This window comes from Quercus robur, chromosome 6 (genome assembly GCF_932294415.1).
Source record: "Quercus robur chromosome 6, dhQueRobu3.1, whole genome shotgun sequence".
NCBI lineage: Eukaryota > Viridiplantae > Streptophyta > Magnoliopsida > Fagales > Fagaceae > Quercus > Quercus robur.
Window position 1 is genome coordinate 24312909 of NC_065539.1, and position 13153 is coordinate 24326061.

At 32.3% G+C, this 13153-nt stretch overlaps 1 protein-coding gene across 1 annotated transcript; it reads right to left on the bottom strand.

Annotated features, from left to right (window-relative positions):
• Positions 1-278: 278 nt before the first annotated feature.
• On the bottom strand, positions 279-4178 carry LOC126733326 (uncharacterized). The gene is made up of 6 exons (XM_050436565.1): positions 3956-4178; positions 2689-2913; positions 2433-2609; positions 2068-2292; positions 1826-1954; positions 279-685 (listed from the first exon to the last, which is right to left on the bottom strand). Exons 1-6 carry the CDS (start codon positions 4031-4033, stop codon positions 452-454), a joined length of 1068 nt encoding a protein of 355 aa, XP_050292522.1. The 5' UTR covers positions 4034-4178; the 3' UTR covers positions 279-451.
• Between the last annotated feature and the right edge of the window lie 8975 nt (positions 4179-13153).

Sequence of the window (13153 nt, forward strand, 5' to 3'; positions counted from 1 at the left end):
TATTCCGTCATATATTCATCTATTAACCTCAGCGATTTGAACTTGCATGTGGGAAGGTCCAGTCCAGAGCTGCATTTTCCGGGCAATATCATCCTTTCTTTTTTTACTTGTCAGTATCATGCAGACATTTAGCAGAAATTTCAATTGAATTTAGACATTTCACAACAAATGATGAAATGAATGATTTTCAGCCAATAATTAGCAAATTCAAAGAGTTTATTTGCTAGCCATGCTTGAATTTTAAAACACAAAGGATTCTTATAAATAAAATAATAATAAAAACACAAAGGAAATACTGCATTAACCTCAGCAAAAAAAAACCAAACAGAATACGAGATCGTACAGTGACAGTCACATCACCCTATTTTTAGAATCTATTTTTCCCCAAGGAAAAATCTTATTGACTTCAAGATACATTCAATTTATCTTATGATTTGCAATTATATACAATCTATGAAGAAAACCTCTCTCTGTCGTGAGGAGAAGAGTAGTCAATATCTGGACCAACAGGAATGATCCCAAATGGATTTATAGAAGGATGGCTCCCATAGTAATGCTGCTTGATGTGCTGCATGTTGACTGTACTACTCATTCCAGGTATTTGAAAAATATCTTTCGTGTAATTAAACAGATTTGGGTACTCACGTAGCAGTTTCTTGTTGCACTTGAAGTGGACAACATAAACCTGTCATTATACAAAATCAAGTTTCTAAGATACTAGAGGAATCTGATAGGGATAAATGCCAAAGTTTCATACAAGACCAAGACGAACAAACAAAGCCAATACCCTGACTAATCTGAGCACGGCCAAACAGATCTAACCTATGTCCATAGTTTTCTCTAGACCCAGCATAATAACAAAGGAACATCACAAATGCTTCCTTATTTTCAGAGTTAACTATGTTTGACTCTGTCTCAAAATTGCCCCATGAATTTTCCCATAAAAGCACAAACAAAATTGCAGGAACATTTTAAATAAATGACAGTTTGCAAGGCATTTTCGACAAACCATTGCAATAAAATGCAAAAGGCTATGTGGAAATAAAGATAAGATTTTCTTTTGGGTAAGTAATTATATATAATAATTTGCAGTGACATAAAGCTATATATGGAGTAGCCATGGTAAATTTACATGTGCAGCTTTTAATAGTTCAGAGTTATAGGAAAAGGAAAAAAAAAGAAAACCAAATTAGTCAAATGATAAGTCAAGTGTGATCTTTTAAATTCAAAAGGTGGTGAAAGAGGGCCATAAAATATAACAATCAAATAAAATCTCACAACATGAAAAAGAGGCAAAATTTGCAAATATATAACAACCACCTATAGTTATGCAGGAAACAGAAAAGATCCGTGTTGGCAACAATTTGAAGGTGTTTGTACTGACCTTACATCAGAATGAGTTCTAATGATCCATACTAGTGACTTTTATAATTCCCAAAAAAAAAAAACCAGACATGAAACAGCAAACATACAATTCTTTGAGGCAGTTATTCCTACAAAATACTTCTCTTTCAAACTTCAAAAGGGAACATCTTCACTTATAAACTAAAAAGCAATTCTTTCATGAATCATTTAAAGTGATCACCAAGAAGAAAGTCTAAAAACTAACATGCCATTTTGTTTCTCAAAAGATAGAAAATTAGGAAAGATGCTAGTCCTATCTGAAAGTCTAACATTATTTGAATTTTCATGGAAACAAAATTCTAGACCAATATTATGGATTTATCTTCTTGAAGCTTTACAATTTAAATTATCCACACAACTGTGACATTGCTTGATATTCCGAAAAGGCAAAAGTCCTTGCTTAAAAAGCAAATATCAATACCTCATCAAATCTTATGAGAGTGACGAACAACCGAATATCTGCTTCAGACAGTGTATTCCCACATATGTATCGTTGCCTGCCAAGTATTTCTTCACATTTGTCCAATGCTTCATACAACTGTTTCAGAGCCTGCAGAAGGAAGGATCATTAGGATGCTTAAAGCAGCATAGCCATTGAAAGAATACTTTAACAAGCCAGCTCCCATTTAGCCTTTAGCAACTATGGCCTGAAATATTGCATACCTCTTCATAAGGTCCTTGCTTCTTTGCAAACCCACATTTATAGACACCGTTATTTATCCCATTGTATATCCATTCATTAGTCTCATCAATTTGGGCTTGCAAGTGAGGAGGATAGAGGTCTAAAGCTGCATTCTCTGCTATATCATTGAATTCGGTGTTGAACATGCGGATAATCTCTGAACTCTCATTATTAACAACTGTTTTGAGTTTCTTATCCCATAGAACCTATTATAGAGCAAAAATCTATTAAATAGCATTGAAGATTCAAACATAGATAATTACTGTAAAAAGGGGGGAAAAATGGAATGGAGAATAAGAAAAGAGTTGGGATGGAGTTGTGGGAAGGGAGACATGTGATAACATACAGGAACTGTGTACTTTCCAGCATAGTTTGTACTGGCAAGCTCATATAGTTCTCTGATACTTTTTGCTCCATTCAAAGGGTCAGGTTCAGCTCCTAATTCCTCGGTACCCAGAGCAGAAAAGACCCATCCCATATGCTCATCAGTTTCCTTTGTTCTTTCCCACTTGGGTTTAACAGACTGAGTAACAAACAGACAATATTGATTTGGTCATAAGATTTTGATTTTACCTCTAAGAAATACTAAAAGACTTACTGACCGTAAAACTGATGGCTTTGTCAAGCCCTTTAATCTTCAAGTATGCAAGGCACCTGGAAGCCCAAGGACAAGCATATGATATATACAGATGATACCTTCCAACTTCTGCTGGAAATTGGGAGCTTGGATCTCGTGAAATAAAGTTACGGAATGTTGAAGCAGTTCTGATGAAAGCACCAGAATCTGACATCTCATCCAATGCTGATCGGGCCATTTGAGCAAAGTGCTGAAAAATTTATAAATTAAAATTTTATCACTGTTTCCAGCAGAAAATACAGTCAAAATTATAGAAACATGTAACTATGGTTAGAGTAGCATGACTAATTAATATGTAGTTGAGACTTGAGATGACTGAAAAGATATATTATGGGAAAAAATAAAACTAGAAATATACAAAATTACAAGCACGCACACAACAATTAATTCCAGAGGAAGTTGATTGATAGATTTCACTATCTCATTCCAATTTTTCTGCTATGTTTTCAGCACTAGTAGACTTCACAGTTATTGAGTGGTATAATATTGCAAGAGCCAATAACCCAACCCTATACATATTCAAGTATAGCTCAACAGGTATGTTTTTTACATGCTTGTTTAAACAATGGCTTCATGATTAGCCAACAAAGGTATAAATATTCTCAATGTGTCAGTGAACATGAGAATCCATGAAACCACAAATACATAAAGTTCCAAGGAAGAACCCACAAGGGTATGTGTTGTTTCTTTGCAACAAGCATTACCAGTTAAATTTTGCACACCATGTCACCACACGAGTACACGATTCTCAGCATCCATCTCTATTTGCAATATCAGACCATGTTCTTATGTGGCCATTAAAGTCAACGACCACACTTCCCTTTGTTTTGCAAAGATCACATTTTTTTTTCAGTAAAAAGGGTAAAATTTGAGGTTGTGAGCCCATCATCAACACCCAAAAAAAAAAAAAGAGAGAAGAGAGATATATCATGTTCATGTCAAAGTTATCAGGCAAATAATTTCCCACCGAAACAAAATTATCATACCAAAATTGATGCCTTTATCAACTTCGTTCACAACTACAAGATTTTGAATCCAGAAATACCCATGAGTCAAGAATCATTTTGTGAATGAGATCCAGTAATCACAGTTGTAGGATTAATTAGGAAAGAGAATTCCAATAAAAGAATTCCATTTTCTTTAAGGAGATGCATTAAATCCCAGAAGATAGACAACATGACAGAGAGAACGAAAAAAGAAAAAAAAGAAAAAGGAATTTGCAGACTTTGTACCTTGGAAATGGAAGAAGAGAATTGCTGGATGTTCTTTGTGCCAAATCCTAAGATGGGTTTGTTGGGAAGAGAGATCATAGAATACTCAGAATAGAATAGAAAGTAGCCAAGTGTAGTTTATTTACTTTAATGGAATCGTTTATTTAGGAGTATTTATTTATTTTTGAATAGTTTCTGCTTGACCCTGAGAGATTAATAATCATATCCCTGAAGAGTGCACTCTCGTCCCAAGGTGTGACTGTGTCTGTGTCTGTACTCTGTAGTAGTTCAGTTCACATAGACATAGTAGAGTTTATAATTTAGAGCATCCGTAGCAGATGTTATAAAAATTATGTCATTTTATCATATAAAAAGCTTACTTTATTATTTTATCATATCATTTTACAATATCTCATTTATCAGATATTTTATAATTTCATTCTATACATTAAAATAATATTTACTACACATTAAAATAATATTTACACTCATCAACACAATCAACAGCCATCTGCCAACAACCAAAAGCCACCACCACACAACCACCACATCCTCCGCAACCAAAAACACAACTCAAAGCAAACCCAAGCAAATCCAGCCAAATTCCACAACAAACAACCATAACCCCAACCCAAACAACCCTATTAAATCTCAGCCAAATCCTTCACGACCTAAGCAAATCCCAGCCAAACCCCAACCCAAACAAATCCAGCCAAATCCTCTGCCACCCATCAACTGCCTCAACCAATCACCGACCCAAAACCCCAACCCAACCAACCCATCAACAAACAAACTCAAGTAACCACCGGACCAAAACCCACAATGCTGCCGCAACCAACCTCGACCCACAATGCCGCCAACCCAAAACCTTGACCCACAACCCATAGCCCACCAACACCAAATCGGAAGCCCCACCACCACCACCTTAACCACAAACCCCGACAAACCCACCGCGTCCACACCCTTACCCACACCCACTTCCAAACTCAAAACCTTCATAACCCAAACTCCAAACCCACCATCTTCATCGCCGTCATCGTCATTGCCGACCCATCAAACCCATAGCCTAGCCCATCCGAACCCATCAAACCACAACCAAAAAAAAAAAAAAACCATTGCTAGAGAGAGATCGGCGTCGGCGTTGGCGTTGGCGTGGGTGTGGAAGAGCAGTGAGGATTGGGGTGAGAGAGAGAGGAGAGGATTTGGGTGAGAGAGGTGAGACTGATGGAGAGATGAGAGAGAAAGAGTAATAAACAAAGAATATATTTATACCACACCGATTCTGTACCGTTGCAAATTTGCAACGGTACTATTCACATGTAAAAATTTTGAGATTTAGCCCATCTAATATTTGGTGTTTTTTGTGTTTGGTGTGGCAAATGTGCCAAATATTTGGCATTTAGCACATTTGCCACACCTACTGTGGATACTCTTAGAAGAAATTCCCCAAGAAATAAGTTACTACAGTACATATGCAGAAAGCACTAAGTTTGTTGTTTTTAAATTGGGTAAACTACATATTTGGTCCCTAATCTTTACATTATATTTCAATTAGTCTCTAACCTTTCAATCGTGTCAATTTGATCCCTAACATTTCCATGTCATGTCAATTTAGTCCGTAATGTTATATCTTAGATAAAAATTGCTAACATGACAAATGACTAAAATAAAATTTAAATTTATTGTCTTATCAACGTAAGCTAAATTTTTGTTTTGACCATTAGACACGTCATAAATTTTCATTCAAAATATATCGTTAGAGACTAAATTGACACGATACTAAAAGGTTAGAGACCAAATTGACACAATTGAAAGGTTAAGGATCAAATTGAAATATAGTGTATAGGATAGGGACCAATTACGTAATTTACCTTTAAATTTTAATTAATTTTGAGTTATTTGTGGACAAGGAGATAGAAATAAGTTAATAAATAAAAACTACACACAAAGTAATCCAATTTTATTTATTTTAATGTTGTTGTGTATCTTATAAAAAAAAAAAAATGTTGTTGAGTAAGTTTCTTTTTGATATTGTTGTAACTTTTTTTTTTTTTTTTACTTACCTCCAGTACTTTTTTAAACTGGAATCTCCTTTTATTTTAATGAGAAACTGTCACATTACCCACTAACTAAATAAAATGTGGAAATTAAAACTCACTATCACTTTCTATTATATATTTAAAACAAAATGACACCTCCAGTTAAAAAAGTACTAGAAGTAAGCCAAACTTTTTTTTTTAATACAAGATAAAAATTTTACTCGAACTTAATTTAAGTATATATGTGTGTATGAAATTCTCTCTTGAAAACTTGAACCTCGACCTTTACCCCTCACACCCCACAAACACTTATACTTGTAAAGTGACCATGATGTTAAGGGTGCACGACGGTGATATTGTTGTAACTTGTAAGACCATTAGTATGGATAATTTTGAAAAGTAAAAAACTAGGCCCAATGTCAGTGTACTAAGTTTTTTTTTTTTTTTGTTTTAAGGATGTTAATATAATAATTTTTTTTATACGATCAATATAATAAGTTGTTTATATTATATAATGGCAAAAGTGTAGAGAATTAGGAGCTTGCAATTTTAATCTCCTTAATGAATTACACTGCATTAAATATCGACTTAAAATTTTAAATGGCCTAGCACTATGTATAGTATTAAAAATAAATTTTCAAACCACCGTCAGGGTTCAAATCTTCAGGAGAGAGCTTCACATATATATACACTTAGATTAGATTAGAGTAGAAATTCTATCTTGTATATATAAAAAAATAAACTTTCAAAAATAAGTATATGTACACAAAATCTTTCATAACGTTTTAGACAATAAAGTATAGAGATTGTAAAAAAATTCCCACTTAAATTTATTGTATCTTAATAAAACCTTTCTTTTCCCTCAAAAAATATAATAAAATAAAACCTTCCTTCAAACAGCATATTTATTTTTACAATCACTAGATCATATTCATCTGGATGACATATCCAGTTTCTATGATAATCTTTTACCCACGATGATCATATTTGGAAAAAAATATATAATATGTATTAGATACATGAGACCTTTCTCTCACATAAGATCCATCTCCTATGAGAATGAGAACTCATGTACCCGGTACATGATGTACCTTCTCAATATTTGGAGTTCTTTATCTTTGGTTGAGTCCAGTTTTAAGTTTTGGCAAGAATGTAGGCAATGTGGCACCTCCTTGAGAGTTGTTCCAAACGATCGCTCTTTGTCAATTGAGAGCAATCATTGGTGCCATCCATCTCAAGGAAAATACAAGGTAAATTGGGCTATGTCCTGTGTGGCTTTTTTTAACTTTTTTTTTTTTTTTGGTTTGATGTTGTTAAATGGCTGGTTCTATACAAATATTTAAGGCTTAAGCTAATACTTTTAAATAACATTTTTCTTATATTAATTTTTTTTGAGCCATTTGTCTTATATTAATTTTAAAAAAAATATTCAATATTTAATTTCTATATTATAATGTTTTAATTGATCTATATTCCCATTTTTTAGATGCAAAATAATAATGAAATTTTGTATTAAATTTTCATTAACATCTTATTTCAATTGATAATATTTCTTATGACATAGTCTATCTTAAATATGATTTTATTAATTTTAATTTGAAAAATCTTCATTAAGTTAAGTAAGTGTAGCAAATACTATAAACGATAAATGCATTTAAAAAAAAATGGTCTCTTTATATGGTTTAATTTGCCAATTGAAAATATTTTCTTTTATTTGTAAAACTTCTAATTTCGAAAGTAAATACAAATCGAAAATTGTTGCATTATTTTTTTTTTTTTTTTTTTGATTCTTATTAGTAACAAATTTATCAATAGAACCATTTTAAGTTTCAATTAATTTTTCTATTATTGTTTTTAAGTTAATCATATCTAGATTTATATTTTTTCTGGTATATATTATAATTTGAAAATATATAAAAATAAAAGAAAGATAAATTACAATAAAATAATTTATAATATGATTAAAATAAAATAATTTTAAAGCATAGAACAAAGTATCAAAGGCATCATTGTAGTTTACTTAAAAATAAAACCATTCATTAACCTCATTATTCACAAATAACGATAAATTCACTTAAAATCAAATTACGGGTAAAATAAAATAAAACTATTAATACTAACACTAGTTTATTTTGGCCTTAATATTATCAATTTGAAGCTTTTTTATTTTTTTGGGGTACTATACACCATTTTGAGAAAGACCTGCCTCCTACGTATCATACTATTTTAGTAGTAAACTCGGCCAAAAATGGCAGTATAGGAGTCGATTTTAGTCCTCTTAAATATATAATTTTTTTTAATAGTCATTTTCATTGTTGTTAGCCAAAAAAAAAAAAGTTTGTCCTTTTTTTATATATTATATTTCGTGTTTATGGAAAAAAGTATTATATCTTCCCAAAACTTTGGAATTTTGGAACTCGTATCTTCAAAAATCAAAATACAAAAAAATTCATGCTTGGCTTGTTTATACAAATTAGTGTTGTGGGGCCGGAGAATTTGTGGTCCCGGCCCACTTCATAATAGGGCCCAAGACCCAAGCCGAGGAGAATAATTTTCGAGGACGCGAAGTAAAAATCCAAAAAAGGCCTAAATATATGGCCGAGGACGATCTTATGCTCGGCACCTCACAAAACGCCTGAAGAAAAGGACAAACTCAGTACAGGGGCAGGACAAGGGAGAAAGCTGCCAACACTGTAGTATAGAACCCTGCATCTGACAGGCCCATACTCCAGACCATGCTATTTAACTTTTCCAACCACCCCCAACCACTCTATGTATGAATTGATAGGACAGGTCTATACCCCAGAAAGTGAAACTTACACGTGGACACTGAAAGGGAAGTAAACACTAGTATAAAAGGGAAAAAGAGCCAAGAGGGAAAGGGATCCCCAGAAAAAGAAATCCTACAAAAAGGGAGAAGGGGAAGGATACTACGCTCCTCGGACGTGGTCCTAGGACTTAAACCCTACAAGCCGCACCGACGGAAGGCTTAGCTAGTCAGGCCAAGTCCACCCTCATATAAACTTCCATGAAAGCCACAACTAAACTACTGTCCGGTTATCAAGGCCTAGCCTTTCAACCCCACGCTCTACAAATTGTATTGTTTGGGCCCATTACGTATGAGCCCACAATCATGTGTGGGTCGTTACAAATTGTGTCACTACAAGTGTGTAAACTTGTGTTTATGCACGAGTATAATTAAAAATAATCACAATTACACAGTTCAAGTTATACATTATTTTAGAAGAGGTTCAAATTATACATGGTATTAACTTATACATTTTTTTAACCATACATTTCTAAAAGGGAAAGACTTAGGTATAATACTTAGGTATTGTTTCTTATGTTCACATTTTAAGATTCTGTCATGTGAATTTTTCCTCATAGAATGGAAGTATATTTTTTAATTAAGTAGTCACATGACTGAATCTTAAAAAATGAACCTAAGAAACAGACCTAAGGTATAGTATCTAAGTTTTTTCTTTTCTAAAATATGTAATGATTTCTCATTTTATATATATGATTTAGAATTTAATTAAATTTAAACTCTTCATTTTTTGCACCAAATAATTCACTTGCCATAAAAATTAAAAAAATTAGAGGGACATGTGGTACAAAATTGGACTCCAATTGAAATCCAATTTAGAATCTAATTGGATTTATATTTTTCAATTTTTACACTCAATAATTCACTTGGCATAAAAATTAAAAATTCAATAGGACACGTGGTGCAAATTTGATAATCCAATTGAAATTTAATTGAATTTTATCTAAGCTATATATAGATATAGTTTGGAAAGTACCATACTCAACAAATTATAATATGCACACTTTTTTTGTATCTATATCTATATTATCTATATTCTATGCTATTGTCTAAGCTGTCAACAAATTATAATTTGCACACTTTTTTTGTGTCTATATCTATATTCTATATTATTGTTTAAGCCGTGAACTCTGTCTTAGATATCTCAAAATATCTCCTCTTTGTTCACTTATAATTTTTCAATTTAAGTAGGACAAATTTGTAAAATAAAAGCTCACAATTTAAAACTTTTCACTAAACCCTTGTTCTCAGTAGTTTATAATCTGCACACTTTTTTTGTATCTATATCTATATTATCTATATTCTATGCTATTGTCTAAGCTGTCAACAAATTATAATTTGCACACTTTTTTTGTGTATATATCTATATTCTATATTATTGTTTAAGCCGTGAACTTTGTCTTAGATATCTCAAAATATCTCCTCTTTGTTCACTTATAATTTTTCAATTTAAGTAGGACAAATTTGTAAAATAAAAGCTCACAATTTAAAACTTTTCACTAAACCCTCGTTCTCAGTAGTTTATAATTTCTTTATCCTTTTTGAAATTTAAATAGGACAAAATTTAGTTACAAAATTGGTTGTATCTTAAGATTACAACCTTACTCAATATTTTTTTTTTAGGTGAATTTTGAGAATTCCATTATTGGATTATATCTTTTTCTTATATTCTCCATGCTTACAAAATTAAAAAAAAAAAAAAATTAAAGATCAATAGTTATACTATCAATAAATTGTTTAAATTACTAGTTTTTGTAGTTTAAAATTATGTATAAAATATAAGCTTATAGATCATAAAGTATATAATATCTGATTGATACAAAATTTGATATGTGTATTGAGAGTATAAAGAACATGCAATTCAATGGTTAGATTTTCAAAATATGTAGTAATACTTATTTTATTGAGTAAGGTTATAATCTTAGGTTATAACAAATTTTGTAGTTAAATTTTGTCCATTTAAATAAACACATAATATTTTCCTCCACATCTCTTATCATTTTTTTAAATTTAAATAGATACATTCTATTTTGTTTCCTTGCTTAGTATACATAACACCACTAAGGCATGGGAGAATGTATAAGTGGTTGAATTTGGACCTTACACGTGGAATGACTGTGAGCAAAGGAAGAGAAAGTGTTGGCTAAGGGATTTTGTCTTGGTCCGTGCTAAAGGCGTAACTGCCTTGGAAAGGAAGTAAGATTTGCACTTGACATGATACTCAAGCACTAACAAAAAGGGAGATAGTGACTTTCTAAGATCAAAAACTATGAGGACACCCCTTATTGGTTGAATGCATGTTGGACCACATCAAAGACACGTGTATCAATCATAGTACTCCTGATGTCCCTCTCAATGTTTAGAATTTGTTTCCCAAGCAGTGGCAAGGTCACCTACCCATGGCTCCCAGTGCCACGTTAGCGCAATTCCTATCCTTTAGTCAGCAGATAAAATCACAGTTGTGAAAAGGTCCAAAATAGAGAAATGATGACTTGATACTTGTCCTTGTACTCGGCCATATTCCTCAAATTATAAGAGAAACACGTAGCTGTATTTTTAGGGCAAGAACCCAAGAATCTAATGAGGTATTTTGGAGAAAAGAGAGTAGAGAGTTGGTAGGAGAGAGGAACAACCTTGTTGGAAGAAATCAATCTCTTTTCACACATAACACAATCTGAGCAGAGCAAGAACATTACATTCTTGCTCAAATCGTGATTTTTCATCCATTCTCTAAGGTTTTCCATGTACACCCTGTGTTTCTTACATCATCACTTTCTTCTTCTTGTTTAAATGTGCATCTTCTTCATGTCCTACCGTCACTTTCTTTTTCTTGTCCAAGTGTCATGTCAAAGCTAGCATCTTGTCAAACTCTTTCATGTAGATATACTGTTAGATAACTTATTTTACTTCCTTATATAAGCTCAAATCCAACTTGCATGTACACTCAGCAAACTTAAATTCACCATAGATTTTTTCGATGCACAAAAAAAATTAATGAATGAAAAATTATGATACTAAAAAAAAAAAAAAGGTAGAAATAATTTGTACACATTTATATTGAAAAAAATTATAGTTTTCATTAAAATTCAACCTAACCAATAGAAAATGCCATATGAGAGCATCTCCAACAGATGCCATATCGAGGTTTTTTGGAGAATCTATGCTATTGTTCACGCTCCAACCGGTTTGGTATACACAAAACTTTTCTAAATTTTTTTTGAAGTTGCTACAGTACTTCTCTAATTCTAGAGAACACTATAGCAACTCCAAATCAATTTTTCTGCTTAAAAAATTATACCAGCTACTAATATATTAATTCTTTCTCTCTCCTTCTATTTGACCCAGCCCGGTGGTGGGGAGGAGGACAAGCAGCAATGGGACGACGGACGTAGTAGTGCTGCATGGTGAACGCCGATCTCCATCGGCTTTGTCCTTTTGGAGACCTCAATCTCCACTGGTGGTGGGGCAGCAAACTCTCTCTCTCTCTCTCTCTCTCTCTCTCTCTCTCTCTCTCTCTCTCTCTCTCTCTCTCTCTCTCTCTCTCTCTCTCTCTCTCTCTCTCTCTCTCTCTCTCTCTCTCTCTGTGTGTGTGTGTGTGTGTGTGTGAAGTGAACAAAATGTGAGGTTGCTAGAACTAGAATGTTCTTGAGGTGAACAAGAAAATAAAAGAAGGGGAGATAGAGATAGGATTGGACACTTGTGTGGAGGAGAAAAACAAGAAAAAGAAAAAAGAAAAAAAGAAATGAAACGTTTATGGATGAAAATGAAATGAAAAAAAGAAAAATAATATAAAAAATAAAAATCCTAATTGAAAAATAATATTACAATATTTTCACAATAAATTTTAAATAACAAATTGTTATTAATTAATATTGGCGAATAAAAAAATAATTTTAGTAGTGGATTCAAATTAGAACTAGTAACAATTTTCCACATAAATTTTGTTGTGAAAGTATTGCGTAAAATGTTGTGAACATAACACTTCTTATTAAAATATAGTTGTTAAAAAAAGAATAAATGATGATTAAAAAAAGAATAAATAATGAATGAAGAAATAATATTTAAATGAGATAGAGAATGGTACAGAAAATTTGTTAGAAAGTGTATTTAAAAAAATAGGTAAGTAAAAGTTAAATGTTATTGTCCATTCTCTAAACAGTATAAAAACAATTTGTTGAAGATGCTCTAAGATGGTCCAAAATCCAAACCCCAAAGGTGATGAGTGAGAAATTCCAAGAAGAAGATACAAAATTTGGATTCTTTTTTTTATTTGGCACGAGATATTTTACAGGAAAAATGTCATTTTCTTGAGAAAATGATGTTATCTTATAAAACCCCCCCCAAAACCCAAAA

Coding starts and splice junctions, on each gene's coding strand:
- LOC126733326 (XM_050436565.1), bottom strand. CDS start 4,033: ATGATCTCTCTTCCCAACAAACCCATCTTAGGATTTGGCACAAAGAAC. Junction 2,914..3,955: donor TCTCTTCTTCCATTTCCAAG/GTACAAAGTCTG, acceptor TAAATTTTTCAG/CACTTTGCTCAAATGGCCCG. Junction 2,610..2,688: donor ACAAAGCCATCAGTTTTACG/GTCAGTAAGTCT, acceptor TTTGTTACTCAG/TCTGTTAAACCCAAGTGGGA.